This window comes from Orcinus orca, chromosome 10, assembly GCF_937001465.1.
Source record: "Orcinus orca chromosome 10, mOrcOrc1.1, whole genome shotgun sequence".
In the NCBI taxonomy this organism is placed as follows: domain Eukaryota; kingdom Metazoa; phylum Chordata; class Mammalia; order Artiodactyla; family Delphinidae; genus Orcinus; species Orcinus orca.
The window spans coordinates 45,299,964-45,314,684 of NC_064568.1; the positions used below are offsets into that span (position 1 = coordinate 45,299,964).

At 56.6% G+C, this 14,721-nt stretch overlaps 1 protein-coding gene across 1 annotated transcript in view; it reads left to right on the forward strand.

Moving 5' to 3' along the window:
- Positions 1-431: 431 nt before the first annotated feature.
- VIPR1 (vasoactive intestinal peptide receptor 1) overlaps positions 432-14,721 on the forward strand; it is a 33,074-nt gene continuing 18,784 nt past the window's right edge. Inside the window, exons 1-2 of the mRNA XM_004277869.2 lie at positions 432-667; positions 11,808-11,916. Coding sequence (XP_004277917.1) covers positions 590-667; positions 11,808-11,916 — 187 coding nt within the window. The 5' untranslated portion in view covers positions 432-589. The remainder of the gene's footprint in view (positions 668-11,807; positions 11,917-14,721) is intronic.

The window sequence follows — 14,721 nt, forward strand, 5'->3', positions numbered from 1 at the left end:
GCCTAGAGGATCAGAAGTGATTTGTGCTGTCTCCTAATCCGGCCCGCCTGCACCAGCCCTCCGAGGCGCAGAAGTGGAAAATGGGGAGGCTGGCGGGGGGACCTCCTAGAGGAGGTGGCTCTGAAGTTGGACGAGCAGAGCGCCCTGGGGTGGGGCTAAGGGGGCGTGTGGGAGTGGGAGATCGTAACCTGGCGCTTGGAAACGTCGTGAGCCAAGCAGGAAAGAATGCGACGGTTTGGGTCTCCCGGGGATGCGGTCCGAAGGGACGAAGGCCTGCCCACACCTCGCCTCAGAGGACTGACGTGTGAGACTGGCGGAGGGAGCGCTGGGACACCCGACTCGCCGGGGCTTCCCCCAGCCCCGCCCCACACCTGCGCGGCCGCCTCGCCTCTGCCGAGCCATTGGCTGCACCCGCCGCCCGTCAGACGAGCCCCCGGGGCCCGCCCTCGCTCCGAGCGGGGCCTCTTAACGCAGGGGCACCGCAGCAGCGCCACTCTGTCAGTCTCCCCAACGTCCGCTGCGCGGTACGCCGCCCATCCGCCCGCCCTTTACCGGCGCCGGGCCGCCCGCCGCGGACCCGGGGCGGACCATGCGCCCTCCTAGACCTCCGCCCGCCCGCTGGCTCTGCGTGCTGGTCGGCGCCCTAGCCTGCGCCCTCGGGCCAGCGGTGAGTGTCCGCCGAGCCGCCCAGAGTCCCGGCAGCTGGGGGTGGAGCGAGGGTGACGGGAACCCAGCCGTGTGCTCAAGTCTGTGTGGAGGGGATAAGGGGCGCGGAGCACCGTGTCTCGCCTCCCCTGCGCCTCAGACCGGATCTAGACCCGAGGGCGGGGTGGGGTCTCCGTCGAGCCTAGTCCCTTCCAGCGCTGTTTGGAGCCCGCTCAGCGCCGGGATCTGGGACACCGGTGGAGGGGAGACGGTTAAGGGCGGACTCCAAACTTGCCTTCCGTGTAGTACCTGTGGGTTGGGGAAGTCAGTGGATGCAGGGTCGGGGACTGTGGTCCACTGAAATGGAAGGTCTGCTAGACAGGAGGTTGGAGGCAGGCTGTGAGGGTCGTCGTTGTGTGCTGTGCCCCACCGGAGGTGTCTGTGGGGCATTAAGCTACTTGTAGAAGTGACATTCAGCAGCAGACCAAACACGGAGGACCCCGGGACCCGGGAAGGGGCTTTTGGGATCAGGTGGCTGGCAGGCAGACCCTTCTGTGCCCTCCCACTGAGCAGAGCTGAAAGGTATGGAGCTCAAGGTGGAAGGTGGTGGGCAGTAAAGATTTGGAGTGGTGTTTCTCAGGGAGGGCCAGACATGTGCATGGGGAAAGCTAACCAGGGAACAAACAACCAACAAACAGTGGCCACCCTCTTCCTCCCACTTCTGCTTCATCTCCATATGGGTGTGTGTGTGCCCCTGGTGCATGTGTGCCCTCGTGCCCCATGTGTGGGTGTGCCCATGTGTGTGCCTGGGGGTGTGGCTTACCTGGGCTGCAGGGCAGATTCTGGTTGAGGCAGGAGATGCATGAGTCATCTCTCTGTAAGATCAGGGAAGACCTGAAGACTACCCAAGCCCATTTTACAGATGGACAAAGTGAGGCCCAAAGATAACAGAGCCACACCTGTCCCCCACCCATCAGACCTGGGCTGAGGTTGATTTCTTTCTACCCTTACCCCAGGACTTGAGGAATCTGCAGTTGCTGCTTGGGCAGGACCTAAAACCTGTGGGTTCCAGGTCTGGCACCAGCTCCAAGTTGGCTGGTGGGTGGATGGAGTATATTGGTCATCTAGTTTCTTCTATCCCATGATTACCTCCCTTACCATCACCTCCACCAGGGCAGGAATCTCTGTTCCATCTAGCTAATGTCTTGCACACTCCGGGATGGGGTGCTCATCGTTTGTCCTGGGAGCAGGCCTTAAGACAATTGGCATAATTCCTCTCCTCCCACTGATGGCCGTGGTGAGACCCACCTCCTGAGCACTCAAAGCCCCACCAAGTTCTGGCCCTGAGGCCGTAGCTCTGGCACCACTTACAGCCTCTCAGTGTCACAAAGCCTCCAGGCCTCACCAGCAACCCTCGGGCTCTTCCACCCTTGGGCTCCAACCACTCAAATTCTCCCTGGAGGGGCTTCCCTGGTGGCGCAGTGGTTGAGAGCCCGCCTGCCGATGCAGGGGACGCGGGTTCGTGCCCCGGTCCAGGAAGATCCCACATGCCGTGGAGTGGCTGGGCCCGTGAGCCATGGCCACTAAGCCTGCGTGTCTGGAGCCTGTGCTCCGTGACGGGAGGGGCCACAACAGTGAGAGGCCCGCGTACCACCAAAAAAAAAAAAAAAAATTCTCCCTGGATGAGCCGGGGATCTTGAGACCGCCACTGGCACCCCATTCTCCCATCCCTGGAGGCTTCTCAGCCTAGGGGCAGAGTGATTTCAGTGGGGCCCCTTCTCGTGCAACATCTGCCCCCCACCTCCTGAGAAAGTCCAAAGCCTGGCTCTTCCCATGCCTACCCTCCCCTGTTCTTTCCACATTTTGTTTGGTTAGTTCCCAACTTGAGCTGCTCCTCCAGAAAGCCTTCCCTGATTGCTCCAGCCCACTCAGCCCTTCCCCCTCTGACCCCACCCTTCAACCCTACTCACCTCCCAGCCTGGGCTCTTTTGACCATCCCATGGGATCAAGGGCTAAGGTCTCTCACCCTCCCATGTTCCCTACAGCCCAGTGCAGGGCTGGGCCCACAGAGGGAGAAGGGACTCACCCAGGAGTGGATGAGAGCAGAAGGGACTCACCCAGGAGTGGATGAGGGCAGGCTGGAATGAGGGGCCCCCATTTCCCTCTCTATTTCTCCCTCCTCCCCACCAGCCAGCACTTGCTCCCATAAGGAATTGACACCAGGCAATCCTACTCCAGCCAGACTTGGCGGGGGGGTGGGGGTGGCAGGGGTGGGAGTACGTTACCAGAGTCATAAAATGGTAGCTGCAAAGTTCAGTTTGAAAGCCCAAGGCCTTATCACTCCTGTTTATGGAGCCCTGACCTCAGTCTGTGAAGAGGAAATCTCTGAACAGGGAAGCAAGAAAAGGAAAGAAAACCTCCAGTGTCTCAGAAGAGGAAGTCCGCCCCAAGACCACCCTCCAGGCCTTCCACTACCCCCACCCCCTGGACAGCAGGCACAGGGGCTCCTCACTGGTAGCAGAACTGCTCAGGCCAGTACCCAGCCCAGAGCAGGGGCGGGAGGTATCATAGAGAAGAAGCAGACCCACGCCCTGCCCTGGGAAGATTCTCCAGTTGGTAGGGGAGAGCTGAGCCAGTGACCCAGGAGAACCAGCCCAGGTGGGTGTGGGGTGCAGCTGCCCAGAAATGGGGCAAGGGTCGCTGAGAGGAGCAGTCAGGGAAGGCTCCCTGGAGGAGGAAGAGCAGTCCCTGAAGAGTTCAGCCAAATGGTCCAACCTTCCACCTGAGACCATAAAACAACCTCTGTTGGCAGGACCAATGAGCCTGACCCCAGAAAGTGGAGGAAGCCCTCAGCTCCCCCCAGAGACTGGGGTGGCCCTGGGCTTGGGGGACACTTGGTTTCTCTGATTCTTCTCTGAAGCGGGTTGCTGGCCATCTGCTCCTGAAGGCTTCACCTTGCCGTAGGCATGCTGCCCCAGCCCTCTGCTTCCAGCTGCTCCAGAAGCTGTCCACGGCTACCCAGCCCTCCCCGCCCCCAGCAAGCCACCCTATGGGCTTTAAGAAACACAGCTACAGAGGGGTCAGGTCTCCTCCTTAAGTCAAGGGACAACGTCAGTTAGGCCTGCCCAGGGCTCCCCAGGGACTGCACTGGAAGAGCGAGCTCCCTTCAGAGGTTTCCACCCTCCCATGCTCCCCTGAGTCTCCATCTTTCCTGACATTTCTAGAGCTTCCATGATAAGGAGCCTGAGCTGGGTCCTCCCCTCACTCCATGGCAATGGCCAGTTGACCTGGAGAGCATGTTTCCTTTCTGTGGAAGGGCCTCTGTTTCCCCATCACAAAAGGGAGGGTGAGAACCCTTGGCCCAAGATTCAAGAGAAATGGGAAGAGAGGCCAGCTCCACCCTGGCTGGGGCAGAGTCTTCCCACCCACCCACCCCCAGCATCACGAGTGACTGTGAAATGGGCTTGGCCATCCAGTCAGGACTTCAGTGAGACTTGAAGGAGGTGAAAGTGCTGTGTGAACTATGTGACAGGTCTTTCTTTCCTCTTGATCCCCAGCTTGGGAGCCCTAGGGACCCTTCTTCAGCCCTCTCTTGCCCCCCTTGCCCAGGGGCTTCCAGGGCAGGCGGGAGTACTGGGGACAGGGAGTAGTGCTTCCTCATGGGCGGCCAGACAGTTTGGGGGGTGAGGCTCCAGGCCCAGGTAGGCAACGGATGATGGGCCTCCCTGCACGCAGGCAGCCTCATGGCAACCCAGCCTGGGTGGAGCCTGCCACTCGCAGGGGCCCTTCGCTGTGGCACCCCTGGACGTGGATGCAGGAATGGGGCCAGGGGACTAGACAGAGCCCTGTCCCTTTCTCCCTGCTCTTTGTCATCATCCTCCCAGACTCAGCCCTCCCCTCTCTGACTTTCCCAACACAAAGCTGTTCTCATTGCACCCAGGAAAATGTACAATACATGCAAACTCTCCCACATACCTTCGATGTATTTCAGAAGAAAAAGAAATACAATTTAATCTTTCCATCACATTATAGGTTTTTTTTAACTTTTATTGTGAACATTTTCAAACATATTTTTTTTAAGTGGAGTGAATAGTATAATGAACATGGAAATACCCATTTCTTGGAGTGATGTCAGCAAAATGGCAGGCAGTATAGGAATGTCCTGTGTTTGTCCACTCCCAATGTCTAGATTTGAAAATTATTAACCTTTAACCATTAATATTTGCATCATTTGCTTTTTTTGGCCAAACTATTTTAAAATACATTATAGACATCATAGAACAAATTATTTTAAGATGCATCTCTAAAATCAAAGGATATTTTCCTATGTAACTATGATACCATTATCACACCTAACAAAATTAACAGGGATTCCTTAATAGTCGATATTCAGATATCCCCCAGCAGCATTTAATCCAGCATCACAAGATGAGTGGTGATATTATCAAGGTGGGAGGGTTGCACCTACTACGAGGACCTTTCCTGCCTGTGCCATGATGGGACTGTACAGCGAGCTGGCAGGTGGGCGAGGGGATGAGCAGGAGGTCTGGAGCAGCGTGGGTGGGCAGGAAGCTGGGCTTCACTGGACAGGGCCCAATCTTATATGCACCTCCTCTCGTGTGGTTCATGATGTGAAGGTCCATATCTCCCAGGAAGTGCCTCCCACCATCTTAAAAACAAGTTTTTCCTGCCCAGGGGGTCATCAGACGAGAAGAAGAGGTCACCAGCCGACGTATCGAGGAGTCATGGCTCCCTGTGTCGGTGCCCTGCTCTCTGCCGGTGACCCGACATCAACATCACCCACAGACACCGTGTTTGAAACTGAGTGTCTTTCCCCAGTGGTGCCCAGGATGACTTTCAAAGGACAGAGGATTTAAACCTGAGTCTCTGCCGCCCCGGCTTTGCTGGCCATTCTTGTGGCGATCCTCTGCAAAGAAAGCCTGTAAGGCTTCATGCCCCTCAGTAAACCTTGCAAGAAGGGCCTCTTGAGGGACCAGGCTTAACCCCAGACTGAATGCCTTTGCTTGCATTCTCCTAATAATGAGAGCCCTTGCCCTGGTACCACCCTAAGCTGAGGAAAGTTCTTTCTTGCCCCAAACCCAAGCCTGCATCCCAAGCCCTATGTCTCCACTCTTTTTCTTACCCCCCATCCACCAACACCAATTCTCACTCCATCCTCCTACCCCACCCCACCACCAGAGCTCAGCCTTCCCCAGGACTTGCAGAGACAGGAGGCTTTGGACTATTGGCAAAAGGATGTCAAAATACGGGGAGGGGGAGAGAAATCAGACCGCAGTAGGGGGTAGGGGAAACCAGGCTTGAGACCTTTCCTCTGGAGGGCACAGCTGCCACTTGTCAGTGGGCAGGACATTCAGACTGCCTGGGGTTCCGCAGGGCATTCAGGCTGGCGCTAGGCTGGGTCCGGGCATAGACAGCAAGGCAGCCAGGCATGAGGGGCTGGGCTGGGCTGGGGCTTTGGCAACAACTGCTAACCCTTGGCAATCCCCTCGTGTCCCTTACATGTGACCCAACACAACCCTGGATGTAGGTGGTGCTGTCATTGTCCTCATTTTACAGGTGAGGTGAGGTGACTTGCCCAAGGTCGCCCAGCCTGAAAGTGGCAGACAGTGTGATTCCAGAACTTGTGGACTTAACTAGGCTCTGCTGTCTCAGAAGAGGAGATACTTCTTCCAAAGTGGCTATGGCGTGTCACATGACGCCCTGGGACTTTAGAGGCAGTTTTTAACTAGTGAAATGTACAAATCTGAAGTGATGGCTCAAGGAATTGTCTCACACGTGTGCACCTGTGTAGCCACCACCCAGATCAAGCTATTATACATTCCCATTAGCCCAACAGACTCCCTTGTGTCTCTTCCCACTAAGATGATAATTTCAACTTCTTTTAGTGCCCTCTGCAAAGCCAGGAGCATGTTTCTCCTGTTTTCCGTGACTGCTGGATCCCATGATTTACCTTACCTTCCTATGCCTGCCCCCATTCCTTCCTCCTTTTACTCCTTCTCTCCTCTCCCCTTCACCTCCTCCTCGGCTACAAGATCTCCATCTCCTTACCAATTCAAACACAAAAGCCAAAACGAAGGGGGCAGCAGGGGAAGCTGGGTTGCAGTCCTGTGTGCCTTTGATCACACTGCTTTCTCTCTGGGTCCTCAGTTTCCCCTCGTGACTCTTTGTTGCCCCCTTATTTCAGTGGGGGGCAGGGAGGAGCTTAAATAAATCGTGGGATACGGGATGGTAATGGGAGGATGGTAAATGTGACCCTCCCGAGCCCCCGCTCTCTACTCCCCATTCCCCAGCTTGTTCCAACCATCCCTAGCAGGAAAAAAAAAAAAAAGAGCCCTCCTTTGACAAACCTCGGAAGCACAAATCATCCATGGTGGCCCGCAGTGCTTGGTAATTTACAGGCAGGAAGTTCTTTCTGCTGTCTCACCTATTCCAGCCTGCTGCATTCTAGACCCCTCTCACAGACTAGCTGCTCCTCAGAGGGACTCACGCGCACCCACCGCCCTGCTTCTGTCTCCCGTGGCTTCTCCAGCCATAGTTCTCTGGCCCTGGGATGAAGCTGGAGGTTCTGATTCAAGACCGGTAGCTGTGGTCTCAAGCTTCCCTTGAGGGGGTTGCGTATGGCCCACAACACCTGAGCTGGCCTCACCCCGTCTCTCTGAGCCCCTAGCATCTAAGAGCTACAACTCTCAGCATCTTCACCCTTTCCCCCAGAACCGCAGCCTTTGCCCTATATCTCAGGCAGCCCCACGTCAGGAAGAGGAAGCAGGGCCTCTCCCAAGCCCCTCACGGTGGGAATAAAAAGGAAGAGGCCTACTGAGCAAGTGGAATTAACAAGACTTGGCTAATCCACGCCCCCAGCCTGATACTCAGGACCCTCCTACAAACCCCTAGTCAGTCACCTCCCACATCCGGCCAACAAAATGGCAGGAGACACAGGATCAGGATTGAAGGAATGCTATGGACTTCTTCACTCTTGCCTGAGTCCCTTCTTTCGGGCTCAGGAACTGCTGTCACACAGAAGGTATTGGGGGTCCAGTCTGGCCTGAAACTCTCATCTTAAACCAACTGCAAGGTGAGACTGACTTTGAGGCCTGCTTCCTCCTCTCCACGTGAGGTGGCAGGAGGCAAGTTGGGAGACCTAGGCAGTGGTGGGATTAGGAAGGGTCTTGAATGCCAGTTTTGATGTCTGGGCTTTGACTCCTAGGACCATCAGAGATTTGATGCAGGAGAACGAGGATGGGGATACACAATTTACAAAGATCCCTCAGGTTGCAGGTGGTGGGGCTGAAAGCTACTACACTAGTCCAGGCAGAGCTGATGAGGCCTGGCCCCTGCCTACGTCTCCCAACTTGTCTCCTGATGCCTCCAGCGCCCCTTGCTACAGCTACATCGGGCTTCTTGCAACCTTGAATGTATTAGGCATTTTCATGCCTCCGCGCTTGTGCACACACTGCTCCTACTTTCTGGAATGTTCTTACTCTACCTCTAATTGTCAAACTCTTACACAACATCAGAGGCCCACCACTACTGCTCATTCTCTGTGAAGCCCACACACCAGCTCTATCCTCCCCTGGAACCCTTCCCTGGGACCATTAGACTTGGCTACATCTGGCTGGGAATTTTCTAATTTTGTGTGTCTGGAGTCCAGATGGTTAATGAGGATGTTTAGAATAGGGAAGTATGTAGAAGAGGAAGTCCATAGCCTGCCCGAATTCCTCAGTGATAAGGGCTAGAGACAGCTGTCCTGGCCCTGTCCTCCAAAGGGCAATGGCTGACCAGATGGCCCAAGACAAGGCCATGGAGAGGGACTGATGCAGTCCAGACTAGTGGCCAGAGACTTAGGTCCCTCTGGAAATGTGCATTGCTGAGTGACCTCCAGTCCCTCTTTGGGTCTCTATTTCCTTTACCCTTCTCCAGATGGGGCCGAGCACCCAACTGTGCTGAAAGCAGAACTCATCCTCTAGACCAGTGGTCCCCAACATTTTTGGCACCAGGGACCGGTTTCGTGGAAGACAATTTTTCCACGGACAGGGTGAGGTGGGGGTGGGGGAGATGATTCAGGCAGTAATGTGAGGGATGGGGGGGATGGTTTAGGCGGTAATGTGAGCAACGGGGCTCAGACGAAGCTTCACTCGCTTGCCCGCCGCTCACCTCCTGCTGTGTGGCCGGTTCTTAATCCTGCAGCCCAGGGGTTGGGGACCTGTGCTCTAGACCACCCTCACTTTATTCAGAGATACCCCCAGGCTCCCAGGTTATCCCAAGGGCTCCTGCCCTTCCTCTACACACTGCCTCTCAGGAGAGACACTGTGGCTGTGCTGCTGGGGGAGCAGAGTTGCCTAGAGAAGGTGACCCCACACCCCTTCACCCTCAGAAAATAGCAGGCAGAAGCCACCAGGAGCCCTATGACGCCCTCAGTGACTGGAAAATAACTGTGTCCCGGCAAACAGCATGGCCATAGCCCAGGCTTAAGAGGACTCAGCAAATGAGGGCATCCATTGTCCTGTCTTCAGAGCACACGTCTGGACTCTTGGTTACAAGGACAGAAAACTCAACGGGCTTAAGCCGTACAGAAAGTTATTGAGTCATGTTCCTGGAAGCAGGGCTGATTTCAGGCATGGCTGCGTTCAGGGGCTCAGACAATGTCAAGAGGATCCAGTTTTTCTCTACCTCTTTATCCTTCCTTTAACTGTGTGGCTTCATCATTGTGCTATACTTGGCAACAAGGTGGTGGCAGTAGTTCTAGCCCCTGCGTCCTTTGAGGTTTCCAGTCCAGTGGGAAAGAACAAATCCACTTGCCTAATTGCTTAATCCAAGGTCCCAGGAATGAGTTTCCTGGCTCTGAGGAGCCTGAATTAGGCCGTGTGCCAGGGACTATGGCCAGGAACACTTTGACTGGCTTAAATCTGGTCGTATATTGATCCCCTGGAAGAGGGTTCATCAGAACCCCATAGACTAAGAGTGGGGAAGGACGTGGTTTTCCAGGTAGAGGTGAGGACATGGCGTCAGAGGAAGGTGAAGGATGGTAGAAGGCAGCAACACAGATGTCTACTACTACCCATTCTGCTTTCATGTTGTGGGGTGATGGCAGCTGAAAATGGGCAGGAGAAGCAGGCCAGGCCAGGGGAGAACCAGAAGGCGGAACAAACCCTGTTGCTGGAGAACAACAAGCTGGGAAGTTACCTTGGGGAGAAACATGCTCCAAGCAAGCAAGAGAGACCAATGGTGGGACACAAACTGGGGTGGCCAATCCCCGGGTTCCTCTCCCAGAGGCCACCTCTGGGATCCCCCTGGCCACCCCTCTTCCCATGCCCCAGCAGGATGAGCCAGACACAGAACCCTTAAGACAAAGCACCATGAGTATTTCCGTCCTTTCTGGGCAGGAGGGGAAGCATGTGACCCCAGCACCCAGACCTCACTCGCCCGTGTGCCATGAGCCTGGAAGCCACACAGTGAACGTGGGTTCCATCTTGGACCATTAACGCTACCAGCCAATTAGGGTAAAGATATTAGCTGGAAAGTCATTTCAAACTTGGCATGTGGAAAGTAACACAGATCTATTACGGAGCAGGATACGCTTGTTCATATAACTGTTTAAAAGAAAAGATATGAGGGGGCTTCCCTGGTGGCGCAGTGGTTGAGAGTCCGCCTGCCGATGCAGGGGACGCGGGTTCGTGCCCCAGTCCGGGAAGATCCCACATGCCGCGGAGCGGCTGGGCCCGTGAGCCATGGCCGCTGAGCCTGCACGTCCCGAGCCTGTGCTCCGCGACAGGAGAGGCCACAACAATGAGAGGCCCGCATACCGCAAAAAAAAAAAAAAAAAAAAAGATATGAGATTTAAGAGGGTGGTCCCTCTTTGGGGTCACATGCTTACAATGGGATTGACTTGTTTAGAACAACGCCAGATGGGGACCCCTTAAAAGAAGGAAATAAGGGAAACCCCACTTTGGGTCAGCAAGGGAGGTGGTTGAGGCCCATTTAGCCCACCAGGAAACTGAGGTCCAGGGAGTTGAAGACCATGTCCCAGGGTGAGGGGGGACAAGTGGAAGAGACGCTGATAAACTCTGATTCTGGAGCAATGTTGCTGGCCTCTCCCCACAGCCCTGTTGGGACTGTGACATTCTTCTCCCCGGGCAGAGATGAGGAAGCTGATGTGAGGTGGCAGCCACTTCCCTAAAGCCAAAGAGACAGGCAGAAGCTGCCACCAGCCCAGTGGCCCCTTCACGGAGGCCTTTACCCCCCTTCCTCACCCAGTGGCTCCCAAGACCTGCTTTTTCTGGCTGTTCCTGGGCAGCTATCACCCCTACTCACATGTCAGACCCAATGCCAATGTCTCCCTGGCACAGAGGTCAGATCTCACCCCTAATCCCTGGCCAGGGCACAGGGGAGGGGAAGGGAGAAGCTTGGGCTTTCCCATCCCTTTTCCTTACCTCCAGCCATCCTAAAGGGGCCTCTTGTACTTCCTGAGACCTCCCTCACCCTCATTAGATCTGACAGAGCTTGAATTATTCAGAAGCTAAGGAGGTGGGGGCGGGGGGGGGGGTCTGGCCAAGGAGGCCCAGAATTCCCTTCCCAGCCTGGTGACCCAGGGGGACTGACCACAGGCTCCTAGAATGGGGACAGAGGCTGGAAGATGCAGCCAGACTCCTGGATTCCTCCCAGGCCTGGCTCCAAGAACAGGAAGCCAGGGTCCAGCTCATAACAAGGTGACACCTCCTGGGCCCCACTCATCCATGGAGTCGGAAGCAGTGACTGAGGGCTCCCAACCCAAACTGGAAAGTCCAGTGGGCCAGCTCTGGGCTCTAAGGAGAGGCCCTCTAACCTCCGTCCATAGCCGTACCACCCACAAAGAGACAGTGTTGTTACAGCCACGGTACTGCTAGGGCCACCAGGAAACCATGACAGGGCCCTCGAGGCAGACCCCGCTTTGGGGACAATGGACAAGAGTTTGGGGTCAGATCTAGGTCAGGGTCAGGCTTCCGTTTAAGGTCGAATTCACTCTGGGGCTGGGATTGGGGTTTAGTCTGGAACTTGGATCAGTCCGGTGACTGGGCCTTGCTTGGCGCTGTGCTCCTGGAGTCCGCGGATGACAAGTAGGCTGTGGATAAGGGTGACGGGTCCCCCTCCCTGTCTCTGTTCCCCAGGGCGGCTGGGAAGTCGGGCTGCAGCAGGAGGAGTGTGACTATATGCAGATGATCAAGGTACAGCACAACCAGTGCCTGAAGGAGGCCCAGCTGGAGAATGAAACAACAGGTGAGGCCCCCAGCGGCAAGAAGGAGCCCCCAAGGAGCCCCCCTCCCTCACACCGTGAGCCCAGATCCACTCTCAGGTCGAGGCCATCAGATCAAATGGCAGCACCTCCTGGTCTTCACTCCCTGATCCTGTGCTCCCCGCCTTTGGCTCAGCAGCCCTGGGGTGAGAACGGAAGGAAGTAGATGGCTTCCTTCAAAAGTTGCAGCCCGAGCCAGACTCAGAAGGGTGGGCAGGCTTGGGAGAAGCAGAGAGGCTGGGAAATTGGGACGCGCCCAGGCCTACTGCCCATGGCAGGTGGGGAGCGGCTATGGAGTTCAAGGCTCCCTGTGAGGGAAGGGGAGGGCTGGAGCAGTGGGGAGCCCAGACCAGCTCTGGGCCTCCCTCCCAGAGGTCACCTCCCCGAGGCCGAGCTTACAGTTATGTAGCAGCCTGGCTCAGGAGCAGGGAGCATCTTTCTTCCTGGCTCCCCAGTGCCCCCATCTCCCTGAGGCTGGCAGTTATGCACCCCGTCCTGGGCCCCTCCTCCTGGGCCCTGCCGCCCAGGCTCTCTGCCTCCCGTAGAGGCAGTGAGTGTGTGTATAGCATCACGGAGGGCCTCTGCCTCTCCCAGCTCGCAAGGAGGGCCGGCCCTTTGTCTCCCAGGGCCCTGAGACTGCGGCCTGGGTAGAGGGGTGGCCGGACCTGCCTGCTGCCTATGCCCCCACCCCCCTGCCAGGGCAGGGAGGCAGGACCAGGCTGCAGACAGGCCTCGGAAAGGCGCCACAGTGGGATCCGGGAGCATGCGCAGCCCAGAGAGGCCCAGACCCCAGACTATAGGCCCCAAGGGCAGGCCACCCTCGTGATCCCAATGAGGTCATTGCTGGCACAGGGTGCATGGCAGGTGCCAACACCCTGTCACCAGGCAGCTGGCCCGAGATCCAGAGGAGGGCATGTATGGGTCTGTGGGCGGTGAGTCTGCCCGTGACCCTGTGAGGCTCTGCGCGTGTTCACGCACATCCAGCTGTGTGCTCCTGGCCCCTGTCTGTCTAGGGCTATGGCTGTGCCTCTGGGGTGTGTAGCTCTGTGACTCACTCTGAGTGTCTTTGTGTGTTGGAGGCATGTGTTTGTGTAAGCCTGGACCTGCCTGGATGTGTCTGCCTGGTGTGCTGTGTGTGTGTGTGTGTGTGTCTGTGGCACGCTCAGTCATGTCTGTACGTGTGTGTCTGTGAGTTGTGTGTGTCTCTCTGTGCCTGTGTTTGCTTGTGTCTGGTTTCTCCATGTCCAAGTAAGTGTACATGTATGTATATGTGCGTGTGTGTTTGTGAGTCTGTGTGCCTGGGAGTGCTTGTCAGTGTGCGTGTCTCTCTGTGCATACACGTCTATAAAACGACAAGCAGAGGCCCCCCACTCCTGCCTCGCCATCCCCCCCGCCAGGCTGGGCTTTCTTTCCTGTTGAGGTGGCAGCACCCAGTGGGCATGTTCAGCCAGCCTGGGCCCTGGGCCTCTGTGGGCCTGATGACGTGTGCGGTGGGACCTGAGTGGCCTCCCTGGGGCAGACACACAGGGGATACTCTCAGGCCCAGCTCACAACCACAGGCCCTCCAGGAGCCCAGCATTTTCTTGCCTGTCACCCCATCTCAGCTTCCCGACCCTGCTGTCTCCAGCAGGACGCCTCCCTGACCACGTGTCCCCTACCAGCCCCTCTTCCCTGGCTCCCCCGCTGCCTGCTGGCCTGCACCCCAGCACAGTTCACAACTCAGGCCTGGTGGTGCTGAGATTCCTTAAGGCCAAGCATGGCCGCCCTGAGGGCAGAGCCCAGCCTCCCTCCCCTCTGTGCCTCTTCTGGTGAAGCTGAACTCAGGGCCAGAGACCCAGCTCTGAATCCACTCCTGATCTGGACCGCCGCTGGAGATCCAGAAAGCCTGAAGCCTGGCAAGTACCCAAACACAATAGCCGGCCTGCAAGACAGGGTGTGCCCAGCATTGTCAGGGCTATACACACTCCAGCCATGCAAGATTCCTGGAAATGGCACTGAGCCCTTCAGACCAGGCAGAGTGCAAGAGGTTTGCTGGAGATGGAGCGTGTGAACAGGCTGTCCCCCTCGCCAGCGACGTGACGTGGGGCTAGTTACATAATTGCTCTGTGCCTCAGTTGCTCATCTGTAAAATGGGAGGGGGTTAAATAAGTTATTTATGTAAAGAGGGTAGAACAGTGTCTCCCATATATAAAGGCTACATAAATGTTTGCTGATGATATTATGAACAGGGTCTTAAATCACTAGCAGGATTTGACTGGCCTGAAGAGCAGCTACATGGCCTCCAGAGATGCTGGCACAGGAATGGAGGAGAGACTGGGAGCCAGAGTGAGGCCACAGAAGACTCAGGATAGGAGGAGTGGTAGCGGATGAGGTCCCCAAGGCAGGGAGGCTGTGCACTCTGACCAGGCCACGGAGATCCAGGCATTCTCAGCCTTCAGCTGCAGGTGCCACCTGGCTACCGCAGCCCCAGATGGCATCCCCTCCCCGCTGTCGGCCCACTTTAGCATTCAGAGGCCCGAGGCTCTTCCCCAGGTGGGGATGTCCCTCCACCTCCTCTTCCCAGGCCCCCTTCTTGGGAACTTGTGAACCTTCGGACCTGGGCTGGGCTGGGTTTGGCCCAGCTGGAGTTGACTTTAGCTCAGGGGTTGGGTTTCCTGAGTAAATCTATGGGACTGGCAGGGTTGCAAAGAGACAATTAAACCTCCCTCCGGGGATGGCATCCAGAGGAGTCCTTGTTCCTCAGGGCCACCCAGACCCTGAACAGGCAAAACCGTGGCATTTGCATCTGC